Source organism: Argentina silus (assembly GCF_951799395.1).
Source record: "Argentina silus genome assembly, chromosome: 12".
Taxonomy (NCBI): Eukaryota; Metazoa; Chordata; class Actinopteri; order Argentiniformes; family Argentinidae; genus Argentina; species Argentina silus.
Window position 1 is genome coordinate 10,325,077 of NC_139666.1, and position 14,836 is coordinate 10,339,912.

The 14,836-nt window shown below is 46.2% G+C and overlaps 1 protein-coding gene across 2 annotated transcripts in view; it reads left to right on the plus strand.

Annotated features, from left to right (window-relative positions):
* Positions 1 to 14,836, plus strand: part of LOC310812894 (plakophilin-4-like) — a 69,094-nt gene that overhangs the window by 14,158 nt on the left and 40,100 nt on the right. For both annotated transcript variants that reach the window (XM_083681646.1, XM_083681647.1), the window contains exon 2: positions 2,397 to 2,530. In XM_083681646.1, coding sequence (XP_083537772.1) covers positions 2,402 to 2,530 — 129 coding nt within the window. In that variant the 5' untranslated portion in view covers positions 2,397 to 2,401. The remainder of the gene's footprint in view (positions 1 to 2,396; positions 2,531 to 14,836) is intronic.

A 14,836-nucleotide genomic window follows, 5' to 3' on the forward strand; every position in this document is an offset into this window, starting at 1 on the left:
AGAGGGGAAGCAGATTTGCTTTGCCTTCCGCATATTGGTTTTCTGAGAGTGCATTTCCAACAGTGTGCTCAGTGTGCAGTTTGTCAATTGCCAGTGCTTTGAAAAAATGTGTCATGATGACTTATTGTATCACACAGTTTTAGTCTAGCTGTGAAGCACTGCATTTGGTTTGGTATCATAATCATTATCATAATCGTATGTGGTGAAAATAAATAGAAATAGATAGATAGAGTACAAATACTACTGATTTTATCAGAGGTTTATTAGAGGTGGTATTCATGTATGAACAAAGACCATTTCATACACTCTTTGTGGTGACCAAAGCCAAATTGTTGTTCTCTGTGATAATGACACGCTAGCTATAATCCTTCCAGAGTATAGGATAGAAACCAGCAGAGAGCTCCTGCCTAGCCTAACGGGGTTACCAACTTATGCCAGGTTTCGAAAAAGGTTCCAGACAACACAATGTCGTCTATTTTGCAGTTGTTTTTGTAACGTTTGGACTCTGGCAGGGAGGAGGAGCACACAGTTTCCTGTCACTGCTCTGTTTTCTGGGAAATGAAGAGGCTCTCCTTGAGACAAAATGGTGTGTAACAATTATGGAAACATTTTGTTCTGCCTGCCACACATTATAAAGCATCACATTGCCTGAGAGAATATAAGTGGGTGAAACACATCAATGGAAAGAACACAATCAAACCGACTTCAGTCACATCATGCAGTCCTATAGGCTGTTCTACAACCCTTCCACCAACATGCTTGTAGTGGTAGTAGAATCCTCACAGCTCTGTCTGCCACCTAATACCCAGCACATGATCGCCTCTGCTGCCTTGAAATACTCGCACCTCCGTGGTGACAACAGCCCAGAATACCGCTGGGGTCACATTTGGGTCGAATGTCTGGCGGACCTCCCACACATTAGCAAGGCTAGTCTGGCTTGTCTTCCGAGTAGCTTCCCAGAGCCTGGATCTCGTACTGTAAACAACCCGGTGGGCCACTGCCTGTCAGCCCCTGTTAAACGATTCCTTTATCCTGTATACCCCTCCAGTGATCCACAGCCTCTACAACACATAATAATGCGCCAGCAGAACGACTCCACCAGTCACTAGCAGTCTTGCCATAATGAATTTAGAATATTAAAAGAGACAGTTTGATGGAGGGAGTATTGAGTTATACTGTGACTGTGAGTGGTGGTCTGGAGCCATGGTGTAAATAAGGACATGGTTTGTTAATGACGCTCTCCCAAACAGCTAATATCCAGCCTCACATCCAATGTAGAGGAGGTTGAGAAGAGCCGCAGTGACTTTTAACTCAGCCCCTAGAATATGGCCTCATTCTGTCTGGACACAATAACTGGCGGTATGATTAAGTGGCTTTAGAAACAGATATGGAATAAGAATTTATAGTTAAGAATATCAACAGTATATCTCCCATATGCACAGTATTCTAGCTATATCTCTATGGCTTTAGCCCTCAGATCATATGACAGCAGTGGGGGGATATAAGAAGCCGTAAAAGTCATTGTAAACCCCCCAAAAGTCCCCATCACCTCCCTCTCTCATTCCCTAGGCTGTGGTCCTATCAGCGGCTGTCGCCTTTTCTGCTGCCCTATCAGCCCAGTGCAGGTACTCAACCACCTCATCCAGCTTTACAGGCTCCTTCTAGTAAATATGGATCTGCCTTCAGATGCATTCCCCTGGCGTGCGCCCTGTCAACACATATAATGAGGCCATAACTATTTGTGCTCTTCTTTTTTCATTTCACTCCTGTCGGCCAGGAATGAGAGTGAGAGAGGAACACGTTATCTCTTCCGTAAGCCTGCTGACATGTGTTTTCCTTGGTGGCCACACACACACACACACACACACACACACACACACACACACACACACTTTGTCAGAAGTAGAATTTCCTGTATACTGTAGGCTTCACTGGTGTTAGTGGTCTGGTCTGTTTGTGCATTTGTTTTTATGATTCTTTACACAAATCATCACTTAACTTGTTTGTTGCCTCGAGGCCATATGGAATTGACTCTGTGTGGCTGACTTGATATATTGAATCTCGTTCTGTGGAATGGGCCATATGGTGTGTGGGTGTGTTTATGTATTGTCAATTAATGTGTGTGTGTGTGCACGCGTGTGTGTGTGTGTGTGTGTGTGTGTGTGTGTGTGTGTGTGTGTGTGTGTGTGTTTTATCCACAGGCAGGGTTAGTGCGTGCGTGAATGTGTGTTTGTGTGTGTTATCCACAGGGTTAGTGTGTGTGTGTGTGTATGTGTTATCCACAGGGTAAGTGTGTGTGTGTGTGTGTGCGTCTGTGCTTGTACATATAATGTACACGTTTTGTGTGTTGGCGTAGCGTGTTGAGTGACCAGATTGTGGTGTGTGTGTCCCTGCAGGAGGAATGCCAGCTCCTGAGCAGAGCCCAGTGACGGAGGAGGGGCTTCTGCTGACCATCCGAGAAGGAGCCACGGACCGCAACATGGAGGCCGACAGCACCGCCAACAACATCCTGGCCTCCGTTAAAGAGCAGGTACAGAAAACACCCCCCCCCCCCTCCTCCTCCCCCCACATTCTGTAGCACTGAAGATGAGTAGGTACAGAAACCTCTGTGACACCTTCCTTAGTGAATGACTCATAATAACAAGGTACGAAAGCCTTTGTAGCCCCTCATCCCCCTCATAGCCCCTCATAGCCCCTCATGTGGTCCTCGGTGGCTCAGTTGGTAGAGCATGGCGTTAACAACGCTTAGGTTATGGGTTTGGTTTCCTCTGGGGCCATATATACTGAAAAATGTATGTACTCACTGCAATGTAAGTCGCTTTGAATAAAAGCATCAGCTAAATGGCATATATCATACACTCAACCTCTCAGCACCACTGCTGTACTCAATCCCTGCAAAGGTGTGTGTGTGTGTGTGTGTGTGTGGGTGGGTGTGTGAGTGTGTGAGTCACACCTACTCACTATCAACGCTGTTATCGCTTCCTTTACCCATGATGACACAGGGGGCTGGCCTTTACCAGGAAAGTCATGCAGCGGCCTTGAGTTGATCAAATGCTTTGTTTGGGTTTAGCGTGTCCACAATCAGAAGATCCATCTAGAGCAAACAGAGGAATGAGCCATCTGTATACAGAGTTATGGACACTCTCTGACTCACTCACTCACTCACTCACTCACTCACTCCCTCTTCCTCTCTGGCTCCATTCCACACTCCCATTGTTTACTTTAGTCAACAGGAAGGAGGGAGCACCTGTCGATGTCACTTCCTCCCCCCCCCCCCTCCCCCTCCCCCCCGAGTGCTCCTCTGCCTCTCCTTCGGCTCAGTCAGTCATTCAGGCAGGCAGGGAGTCAGTCGGGGGGGGAAAGAGAGAGAGAGAGAGAGAGAGAGAGAGAGAGAGGGAGCAAGAGAGAGCAGTAGCTGGAGTTAGGCAGGGTGGAGACATGCCTCGGAGGGAATTCTTGTTTGGGATCGGGCGTAGACTGTAAGTTAATCTCTCTCCTCAGTGTTTAAAGGGAGTTGAGGGAGAGAGAGAAGGAAGGAAGGAGAGAAGGAGAGAGGGAGAGAGAGAGAGAGAGAGAGAGGGAGGAAGCCGGGTGCCTCATGGAGGTCACAGACGTGGCTAGGGTATTTTGACTTTTTTTCTTTTGTACGAGGCTTTCCTGTGATTGTGGAAAGGCATAGAGCCTTCGAGGGATTCTGGTGGTGTAAACATGCTAGCCTGCGCTGGTGGAGGGGTTTATGATGAGTGCTTGTGTGGTGAGTATGCTCTCCCGCTCTATCTCTCTCTCTTTCACTCTCTTTCTCTCTCTGTCTGTGTGTGTGTGTGTCTCTCTCTCTCTCTCTCTATCTCTCTGTTAATACTTCTCCTGGTGCCTCTCTCTCTCTCTCTCTATAGCCTGAGCTGGCCTGGCTCTGCTCTACCCAATGCCCAAACAAGGAAAGGCTCACCAGGACGTCTTTGATTGCATTCTCTGTTCATTTGGAGTTGTGCCTTCTTTTCCACTTCTCTGACTGCTAACAAGCCAGAGTCTGTTTTGTGCCAACGTGAGGATTTCAGGGGGCTGTAATGCTGCAGTTGCCGGTTATTGCCAGCCTCAGCTCCCTCTCTTTAGTGCGCTCTGACCCACCATCTGTGTGACACTTCAATATTGTCTTATTACTGCCAACATTTCAGATTATTATCGGCACCATTTCTTACCCTCTCATGCTCACTTCAGAATCTCAGGGAGTTTAGTGCTTATGTTCGGCCCGACCACAAAAGGTTTGGAATTAACTTTACACACTCTCTCCCTCTTGCGCAGATATTTATTTTCTTGTTAAAATTTCATTTAGCTGAAGGGGGTGTTTTGTAGATAATGTAAGACCTACTTTTTTATCCATTTAATCAGAAGTGTTATAAAACTTGAGGGAAGGAGTACAATGCGCTCAGCCAGTCAGTACATCTAGTTTTTTGTGGATTCAGCAATAATGAAGCAGTGTGCCTTTGAAGCAGTGTGTCAGTGTGTTAAGAGAGAGAATTGAAAGGTCTAGCCCTACTCCAATGTCAGACAAGGAACATTGGCTGATTTACTGTAACCCTCTACCAGGGGATGTAGTTCAGTCCATGGCTGAAGGGTAGAATATGCACTGGAATAATGAAAAGCAGGAAAATAGGAAGTGGCTGTGTGTTTTCATCCAGACTCCGCCCTCCAGAGTGGGCCAGTTTATGATTTAATCACCCGTAGCTCAGCTTGGCCTGGCCTGGCCTGGCCTGAGAGAGACAGGGTGTTACTAAGTCAACAACTAGAGAGGAATTCTTACAGCTGTGACTTAACTGTTTACAACTCTGGGAAATTAATGTCTGACCGACTGACTGAGGAGGAGAGAGGCAAAGGGAAGGCCTCTCAGAAGTTGAGGAGCAGACTGTCCGTTGAACCAGCCCTGCCTGTGCAGTGAGTTCTGGGGTGTGTTCAGAAGGGGTGAAACGTTCACAACATGACAGGAATGCAATTCCTCGCCTCCACTTTGAGTGACCTTGTCATGGCTAAACTGGAAGAACCAGAGATGTGTGGAGTTGACACAATTGCATGTTACACGTGATAGAGAGTCTATGTCTGTTTCTTTACAACACATTTCTCTCTGTGACACCCTGTGACATTGTGTCCTCCTGAACGAGCCCCAGTCTGAATACTGAATGTGGTGACATTCTTGCAAAGGAGCCGAGCGGCCATTTTAATGAATATGAAAGACACACAGGCCCACTAACGAGCACCCCATTCAGCATGATGCCCTCCTTGCTTCCTGTGGGGTCCCCCTGGGGAAGAAATTTACTTGAAAGGAGGCCTTTCAAATGTGTCAGCTACCGTTTCATCTTCTGTATACGCTGTCTAATGTAAACACATACGCGTCAATGGCCCTCCACATGCCTATTTTTAGTCATGCTCGCAGGATAGTGTCTGTTGGAGAGAAGGAAGGAGAGGAGGGAGGGAGAGAGCAGAAGGCACGTTAGGTGGCGCGCCTGATTACGCCACTTGTGCCTCTCTGACAGCTTGCCTGGAGAGCAGACCGTGAGATGTATGGCAGGCTTCGCACCGCCTGACGCCTCAGATCATTCACTTAACCCTTGAAATGTCAACGCTCCTTAGAGGGAAATTCGTCCATTTGCGATTGTAAACAGCATGGCGTAAAAATGAGTTTTTGAGAGGACGATGTGGAGGTTTTCTGTGCCTTGATGTCGGAGGGTAATGGTCTTATCTGCCTGACTCTGCATGAGCAACTGTGTCATGACCTGTAGAAACCTCACTGCAGTGTCTGTAGTATGTATTGTAGTATCTATTGCTTACACTTCACACACCAAGGATATACACTCACCGAGCACCATATTAGGAACACCTGTACACCTTCTCATGGTGGAGGTGGTGTAATGGTGTGGGGAATGTTTTCTTGGCACACTTTGTGCCCGTTAATACCAATCAATCATCGCTTGAATGCCACAGCCTATTTGAGTATTGTTGCTGACAATGTGCATTCCTTCATGGCCACAATTTATCATCTTCTAATGGCTACTTCCAGCATGATAATGCACCATGTCACAAAGCAAAAGTCGTCTCTAACTGGTTTCATGAACATGACAATGAGTTCAGTGTTCTTCAGTGGCCTTCCCAGTCACCAGATCTGAATCTAATAGAATACCTTTGGGATGTGGTAGAGCGGGAGATTCACAGATTGAATGTGCACCTCTGCAGGAATTGTGTGATGCAATCATGTCATCATGGACCAGAATCTCAAAGGAATGTTTCCAACATCTTGTGGAATCAATGCCATGAAGAACTGAGGCTGTGTTCCTAATTAAGTGTTGGGTGAGTGTGTTAGGGGTCTTAATATGCCTTCAGCCACAAATATTTCACACCTCCCTCACTATTAGCACGCACACACACACTTCCACTGACAGACATAACTCTTGGCTGGGTGGTTGCTTGCCGTGGTCTAATGTTATGTAAGAGCTAGTCTGACAGGGGGGAAGTCCCTGATGGGTTCCCTGAGGTCACTCAACACTAACCAACCACCAATCTTCTGCAGGGGCTCCTGGGGTTCAAACAATCAGGAGCTGGGCTTAAGCTCCCTGTGTGTTATTAAGTAAGGCAAGCAAGAGCCCTACAGTCCAGGTTCAGTGCCATTATTCTCTGGGGACATTGGATGTGTTTACAGCGATAAGAGGATCAGTCGCTGGGAAAAAAGGAAAGATGATTACTAAGTCGCTCATTGTGGCTCCCTTCTCCCTTTGGTGAATTAGAGCACCACAGTATTGGATTCTGCCAACTAGGGTCTCAAACATATGAGCGAAATGATGGTTTGGTGGTCTCATATGTTGGAGCTTTCCCTTTGCCAGTCTCAGGGCAGTGCCCTCTGGGAGCAGTTTTCTATGTAACTGCACCACAGAGACGGGTACCCAGAGGCCCGTGTCACCACATGATTTCCCAAGACGTCGCCTCTCGGAAAACACTGCAGTGGAATTTTCCTACTTTGCTTTGTTAGAGTCCATTACACATGAAAGATCTGTCTGCAGAATTGCCTTTCTCTGACTGACTGAAGCACACTTGTTACGGCCCTGAATGCTATGCCTGGTTCAGCCTCACACACACACTTACCCATGCGTACACACACACACACACACACACACACATACACACATACACACACAATATGCCTTTTCCTCTCCAGCTGTTGTGTGGTTGAGCTACACTCCGGGGGTGACCTTGCTTTGAGTGCAAAAACTTCAGTGCCGTCCTCGAGCAATGAAAACCTTTAGCATTGTTTCCTCCATCCAGCTATGATACTCTCTCAGGGATCTTAAGGGACCTGTGTTTCTGTTTCTTCGGTTGGAGGAGTTAAAACTGCATTTAAAGTGACTTCTCCCTGTTGATTATCCTCTGTGGGAAATGCAGGAGGAAGGTTGAATTTTCTCTGCAGGCAATGGTAGCTGTTCCACCTCCATAGGCTGAAATAAGTGTGCCAATTACAATCGACTGGTGATTTTTCTCCTCTTCTCCAGGTCTTATCTCGGTGTTGCTGTGACACAGGCAAGGAGAAATCTGGAATCATAAGCATTCTAGCCTCGATTATAGTAATAAAAATGGAAGCCCGGCTCAGGGCAATTATTCTATGGGAGTGAAGGGAGAGAGAGAGGGAGAGAGGGGAAAAGAATGAGAGAGGGAGTGAAAAGATGGGGAGAGAGAGAGAGAGAGAGAGAGAGAACAGGACAGCCTGTGTGTGCTGTACTGTGCTGTCTCAGGAGCATGTCGCTGCAGAGACAGGCAGACAGGCAGGCAGGCAGGCAGGCAGTTCAGGGAAGGGAAGGGAAGGGAAGGGAAGGGAAGGGAGGGGAGATAATCTGCTCCCAACGTGACATGATGGTGGAGGAGTGGTGCTGTTCTCTGGGACGGGGCCCTGGCACAGGGCTGTCTGTTTAAACCCTGCCCAGGGACAGCCCTCTCCCTCCTTGGCTAATCCCTATCACCATCTCTGTCATCATCATCATCAGTGTCATTATCATCAGCTACAGTTCAGGCAGTTGGTGCAGCAATAGCAGAGCGGAGCGGACCGAGGAGTCCCTCTCGGTACACGGGACGCGACCACGTACGCCGTCCTCACAAGTCTGAACGCAGCGCATCATCATCTTTCCAAGAGCAGGGAGTGGATACGTTGCCAGGGGTGGATTACCCATGAGCTCTAGCACTCTAAGAGGAGCCCACTTCTCAACACATCGGGCTCTCATTCTCCCACCAACCAGTGTTGAGGTAAAACTCTGGTCTGCTATCTCCATTCATCTCATTGTTCACTACAATAACGGGCCGGATCAGAAGTTGCTAGATTGCTCTCTTCATAGAGACCCTGAGGCAAATTTCCTTTTTCTTTTTCCTAAGACCTAGTTATTGATCCCTCAGTGGAAATGTATGTTTGTGGAGCCAGATGAATGGAGCGCGTGTGTGATTGCTCTGATGCACCGCTTGGGATCTTTGTTCTGTTCTAGCAGACATACAGATTGCCTTTGTGTTGCTTCCATTCAGCTGCAGCAGGCATCATCATCATCATCATCATCATCAACAGCACTAGCATCAGATAGTAACAGCAGCTTTTCTGGTGCAGCCGGCGGCAGCCAGGCAGAACAGCAAACTACGACTCTCTACCGTCAAGCTCCAGATGGGAAGGTTGGAGGAATATTGTCTTTTGGAATGTAGCGAAAACACCTTATCTAGCGCATAGGGCGTGTTGTGGTTTTGAAGGAATCAAAATCGTCAGAATCCTCTCTATGGTACAATCTCTCTTTCCCCCTCAGTGATAAAGCGGCCAATGATAAGATGTTATACTGAGATTAGCTGTGTCCTCTTATATGGAGCAGAATGGATTTCTCTCTCTCTCTCTCTCTCTCTTTGCTCAGCCTGTGTTGCGTGCCAGGAGCGAGCTGTCACATCAGCCAACACACAGGCGACAGCTTCTTTAATGGCATTTTAATGATTCAGCCGGGATGCAACTTCACTTTCATGTTTCAAATGCAAAGAGAAATGTGCTCGGCCCATCTTATCAGTGTCAGAGGCACGTTTAATCTCAAATCTTGAGGCGCTGAGTTTCTGTTTGTCAGACCACACGTGACTAGTTTACAGTTTGGGGAGATGAATCCCAAAGTAATACTCACATGGCTGTATGAATTATCCTCACTCAGGCTTATTCAAATCAATGTTGTATGCCTGTTGGGTAGACAATCTAGCTAGACACATAGTGAGACTACTAGAAAGCTTTTATAAAATATCTGCTTAAACTTAAAGCTGTACTTATACCTGTGTAGTAACTATGTTATTACACTAGTAACAACACGTTACATATACATGTATTCATTAATTGTTGGTTATAATAATATAGTAATGGAACATGCATCAGAGCATGGTGTAGAACAGAAATTGGTTACAAGCACAATTGTTTTTGACAAGGACAGCAAAACCTTGGTTTCCCAAAACAGCCAACCTAATCCATATGATTACTGTATTCCATATGGATTATGTTGAGTTGACCTTATTTGTACTATGTATAAAACAACCCTGTCAATACTGTATCCACCCTGTAATCTTTGCCAACAGAAGGAGAGAATTTTGAAGTAATTTTGTGACTCTGTAAGCTTCCATCTTTAAATGCTTGTAAATCCGCAATAGAAATCTGCAGAAAAGCTCTAAAAGTGGATCCTCTATTGTAAACTCCCATTTCCATTATCTGCCTATGAATTCTTTTTATAGAGTCATTTATGGCTGGCTGTCACTTCTGCTTGTATAAAGATATCGATTTTAGCAGTCAGTGCCAAAGCAGCCCCTCTCCCATTTTTCCCTCTGGAGCTACTCTTCCCAGGGTCGGTTTCCCGGATATAGATTAAGCCTAATCCTAGACGAAAAAGCATATTCAATGGAGATTCTATGGAGACCCTGTCTATGGTCCCCTGTGGGTCAGGGTTCAGGCCATGTCTTGGCCCCTGCTAAGACAGCTTTCTGCAAGAGAGCAGACACATCATTGGTAATCCATGTGAATCCATGTGGCTTCATGGGAGAAGAACACAGAGGATCGTATGCACAGTGTACCACGGGGAGCTTGATGGTGTCATGTTTACATTACCCTGGCACGGGATGTTGCTTTACCCACAGTCAAAGGGACAGATCTTGGATCATCAATGATATTGACAGCTCTAAAGTTGTTGATGTTTTGAAGTGCCATGAAATTAAATTGGTTTATATTGAGGGACTGTCAAGGGAAACCTTTCGATATATTCTCCCTTTAGCGGCTTTAATTGTCTTCCTGTCCATGTTAGTAGGTTATGTCATTGAGTTATACTGGCACATCTATGGCACTGCTGCCAGTACTCTGTTTCCCCAAAATCTCAGTATCTGAGGAAGGTGACTTTGTGTGGCGGTTCCAGTGAGTAATCACTCTGCATGGTTCCTCTAGGTCTGCTCACACAGCTCTCTCCTCAGGCCCAGTCCCCTCAGCCTGCTGCTTCTCCAGCCCTCCTTTCACCTCTATGGTTGCTCTCCCACAATGCACCACTCTCTGGGCTTCATCAGAATATGTTAGCACTCAAACAGCAGCTAGATAGCAGAACTGTCAAGCCCCATTGCCACTTAATGAACAAATATATTTCCAGTGGATTTTCAGTCCCTGTAAAGGGAAAAGCCAGCTGCCCTTGTTACGTAAAATGTCCCCTAGCATTCGTAATGAACCTGCAGCACTTTTGATCAACATTCATGCCCCCCTTTAACAGTTCTCCACATCAGAGAGAGAGAGAGCTACGAAAGATCCTGTACTGGGTGCTAAGCTCACTAGTGAGTGCTGCAAGCAAGAGGAAATGAGAAATGTAATGTCAGATAAGATCTCCAGTCTTAATTAATCGTGGGATTTGGACATCCTCAGTCAGGGATGTGGAGCAGCGATCGCTGTGATATACTTCACCATACGCGTGGGAAGTGCTGAGTCGACAGGAGAAAATGTGAGGACTATTTCACTCACCACTGCATCATGTCTGCCTCAATCTGTCATTTTGCTTTATTCACTGGCATGCTGGTTGTGATGGAGTCAGTAATGGCACTGCTCTTTTCCTTCTCTCGACCCAGGTAGAAGGTATATTGAAGGGAATGAGTGCACTTCAGTGGAGGATGGTGGAGGTAGAAACGGGCTCACTGTAATGCATGGAATGGAATCAGGACTGGTATCAAACTGATGAATGTGTCAAAACACTATTCCCATAAGAGTTGAACATCTTTCACAAGTTAACTCCACTTACAGGTGTAACTAATGTATTTAGTGTAGGATACAAAAGATGTACATCCTCTGAATTCCATCGTAATTGTTTCAGAAGCCGGCGCTGAAAGAGCCCCTGCTGTGGCAGATTGGTTTTGTTTAACTATGTCAACATGGTGATGGATGCATATTGTTATTGTTGTTTGCTTGAAACAGTTGCTGCCCTCTTGATCATCTGTTTATTTAGATGTCTCAAGCCATCATCTCAATCTACCCATGATGAAGATAATGATTATGATGACAAGGATTATAATGACATTGTTCTGTCTTTGAGATTGGGATAGAATAGTATCCAAGAGGAAGCGGGTATAGTCAGTGATATTTTATTGTAGCTTTTAACATTGCTGGTATTTAATCTCAGAACTCACAAACTGCTTCTGCAACACTTACTGTTTTCTGTCATGCAGGCCATCATGCCTCAAAAGCATTAGGTATGCATTAAACTGCATAGATTATATCGAAGTCATTTGCGGCTTAGGAGCTGCAAGATTGCAGTAACTTGGAGGAAGAGATAGTGAATATTCTGCCATATCTATATGTGCCATATGTTGCCATGTCCTGTTCCTGTCCCATGGTAGAGCTGTAGGTGAGGACTTACATGTGTTACACTTACATGTGTCCGTCTAAACATGTGAGACACCTCCCGACTGTGTCTCAGAAACTGATACTACTTTTCTCTGGTTACTCTGTGCTCTCACCGGGCACCCCTCTCTGGTGAGGTGTGAGCAAGATGTTTGATGTTGTGGAATCGGATGTGAGGATCTGGGACAAGAGCCTGCTGTTGAGTACTAGAGTAATCCCCGAATGGTTTCATGTTTTCATGCACTGGGATATTTATAGATATTCATATGTCTGCTTAAGTGCATGTGTAGTGTGTCAGAGCTTATGTTTGAGGGCCAACAACGAACGCTTCAATCTCATCAAATCTGACTCGGACTCCCTCGGCTGCCAGCGTCACGATAAGCTGCTGAAATGTTATTTTCAATGTTTATAGTATTTGAGCGAGGCTCTTCAAAACTGAAAAGCCTCAGTTACCCCATGTGTAGTTCAGTCCTGTGTTGTGCTGTCCGGCAGGTGGAGTGAGGGCTTGAGCCATGCTGAGGCTGCAGCCCAGCCCAGCCCAGACTAGACTAGACCAGACGAAAGCCCAGCCATTGAGCTGAGTCCCCTGTTGTGTCACTGCCCATTAACTGGACAAGAGAGCGTGCGTGGCGTGGTGCGGTGTGTCATTTGTTTTTACTGGGCCTAGTCAGAACAGAGGGGGACAGGATCTGATTCAGCGCTGCAACGCCAGGCCCAGTCAGAGCCGTCACACTCGGCCGACTGACACTCATTGTGATCCTGAACAATGAGATGAGCGGGCTGTTGGTACAGGATGGCCGACAGTGCCTTTGTCTCTACCCCTCCTTCCACTAAGCCTGGCACGGACCAAGAGCCCGCAACCCGCATGGGCTAAATAAGCACTGGCCTTGTTTAATGGTCATTATCGCCGCGGTCGCCCTGACGCGGCGGATCATTAAGCTGAATAGATGTGTCCCATTCTGCATCTGAGCCACGCTCGGAAAACACAATGAATTAGGCTGTACATGGACACAGAGCAGTCCCATTCATGGGATAATAGAAGCTCCACTTAGGCTCCAGTCTTTGCCCGTGTTTCTCATTACATTGTCGGCCATTTTAACATGTAGTGCCATGGTATGACAAGCTAATTATGAATACATTGGATACATATTTGTCATGAGCTTCATAATGATCATAATGACCCGTGCTGGGGAAATGTCTTGTGAAATGTGAGGAGCCTGAAAGCCATAAAATCCTTGTGGCTCTTCAAGGTGATTAAAGCCTACAGAGAGTGATGTTGAAGGAACATAAATGCGGGAAGGGGACAGATGGGATGGCATGGCGTAGTCGGCTGCAGAGTGGGAGATGGTCAGTATCTCCTGGGGCAGGAAAGACCCGAAGAGGGACGGCTTCCATACAGGAAGCTCTGGATCTCCTCCATGCAGCCCCAGAGGAGGAGGCGGGGCGCTGGGTGTTGGAGCTGGTCCGATAGTCGTGTGGATCAAGCCCTTCGTGCCTTATGGTAGCAGCAGATGTCTTTCTCTCTCTCTCTCTCTCTCTCAGAAGCATGATCTCAATGTCTATTGTATGGAAAGCATTTGTTTGGTTTATTTGCTGTTCACCCTTGGCTGTGCTCTTTGTAGCTGGTGCTCTTTGTGCAAGTTTACGCTCCTCTGACATGCAATGCTAGTGCAGTCGAACAAGACAATTGGATTATGAGCTTAAGAAAAAAGCAAAAAAATCAGGAACTGAGAATACTGCCATCCATGTTCAGTGAATAAGATAGTAGTTGATGTATTCACGCGTACAGAAACCTGCCATATGCCTTAAATGTGTTTCTGGTCATGTTATACTCATAGATAATATCCTTGCTGTATCGTGTGACAAGTGTTCACCAACATAGCCAATGAGAGATGGAGGAGTAAGGCTTAATCTGTTTTCCTATTCTTTTCCTTGAAAGATATCTTAACCCCTCTTATCTGTGTTTACATCAGGCACTGGCCTAGTGCTTCCAGACTGGCCTGCCTACTGGGTGTGAAATTGTTTTTGTTTGAATCCTCTTCCCTCTCAGTTTTCTCTACCTCGAGCAGACCAGCCCCCAACCCCCTGTCAGCCCCATCAAATGTTGTCCCCAACACAGCATACACACAACATTGTAGTTCTGAACTTCTCCCAAGCACAACTCTTGATACCGGTGGCCTAGTTTTCACTGTGATGTCAACTGCTTACCAGAGCCTCCCCATGCACCCTGGGTGAGCCATAAATGCTATCCGTTGGGAGGGTTTTACGGACGTATGTAAAGCTAGGCATCCCAGTCCCAGCCCTCGTGCACCCTTGATCTCCTTCCCAAGTCTAAACAGATCCTCCCACGCACCAGTGATCTGAAGTTAGCCTACGCTACACATGCTTTGAAGAGTTGCCTATTAATATAATACAGAGTCATGTGCGGAGACATCCATGTGGAGATCAGTTGTGATTTATTGATTCAGAGAGGTTTCATATGAAGTGTAATGTGCCGTGAGCGGAGCATGGCAAGAGTAGGAGAAATGCGCAAGCTGTTAGTTTCTCCATCAGTCTGTGATGGTGTTGATCTTTATTCGGATGGGATGATTAGTGCAAAGATAACCCTAACCCCCAGGATATATTTTTCTCGATGTCACTGAAAAGATGTAATCTGCACTCACTGAGCCCCTTGAGGTTTTACTCTATTAGCTGAATTACTTCAACCTAAGCGAAACTGTAATAAGCAGAGTTGACTAAAACTAGGAAAATGGGTTTTCTTAACGGTCTTGTAGTTCAACATTGGTACAAAGTTTTTGCCTCACATGATTTGGTGTACATTGCACAGGTCTTTATCCTTGAACAGGAAATCACTTTTAATCTGACATATTTTATAATTCTTTCAAGTACTGTCGTGGTTGAGGGAGAAGTTGATCCTATGAGCTCATAAGGTCATACAATGGG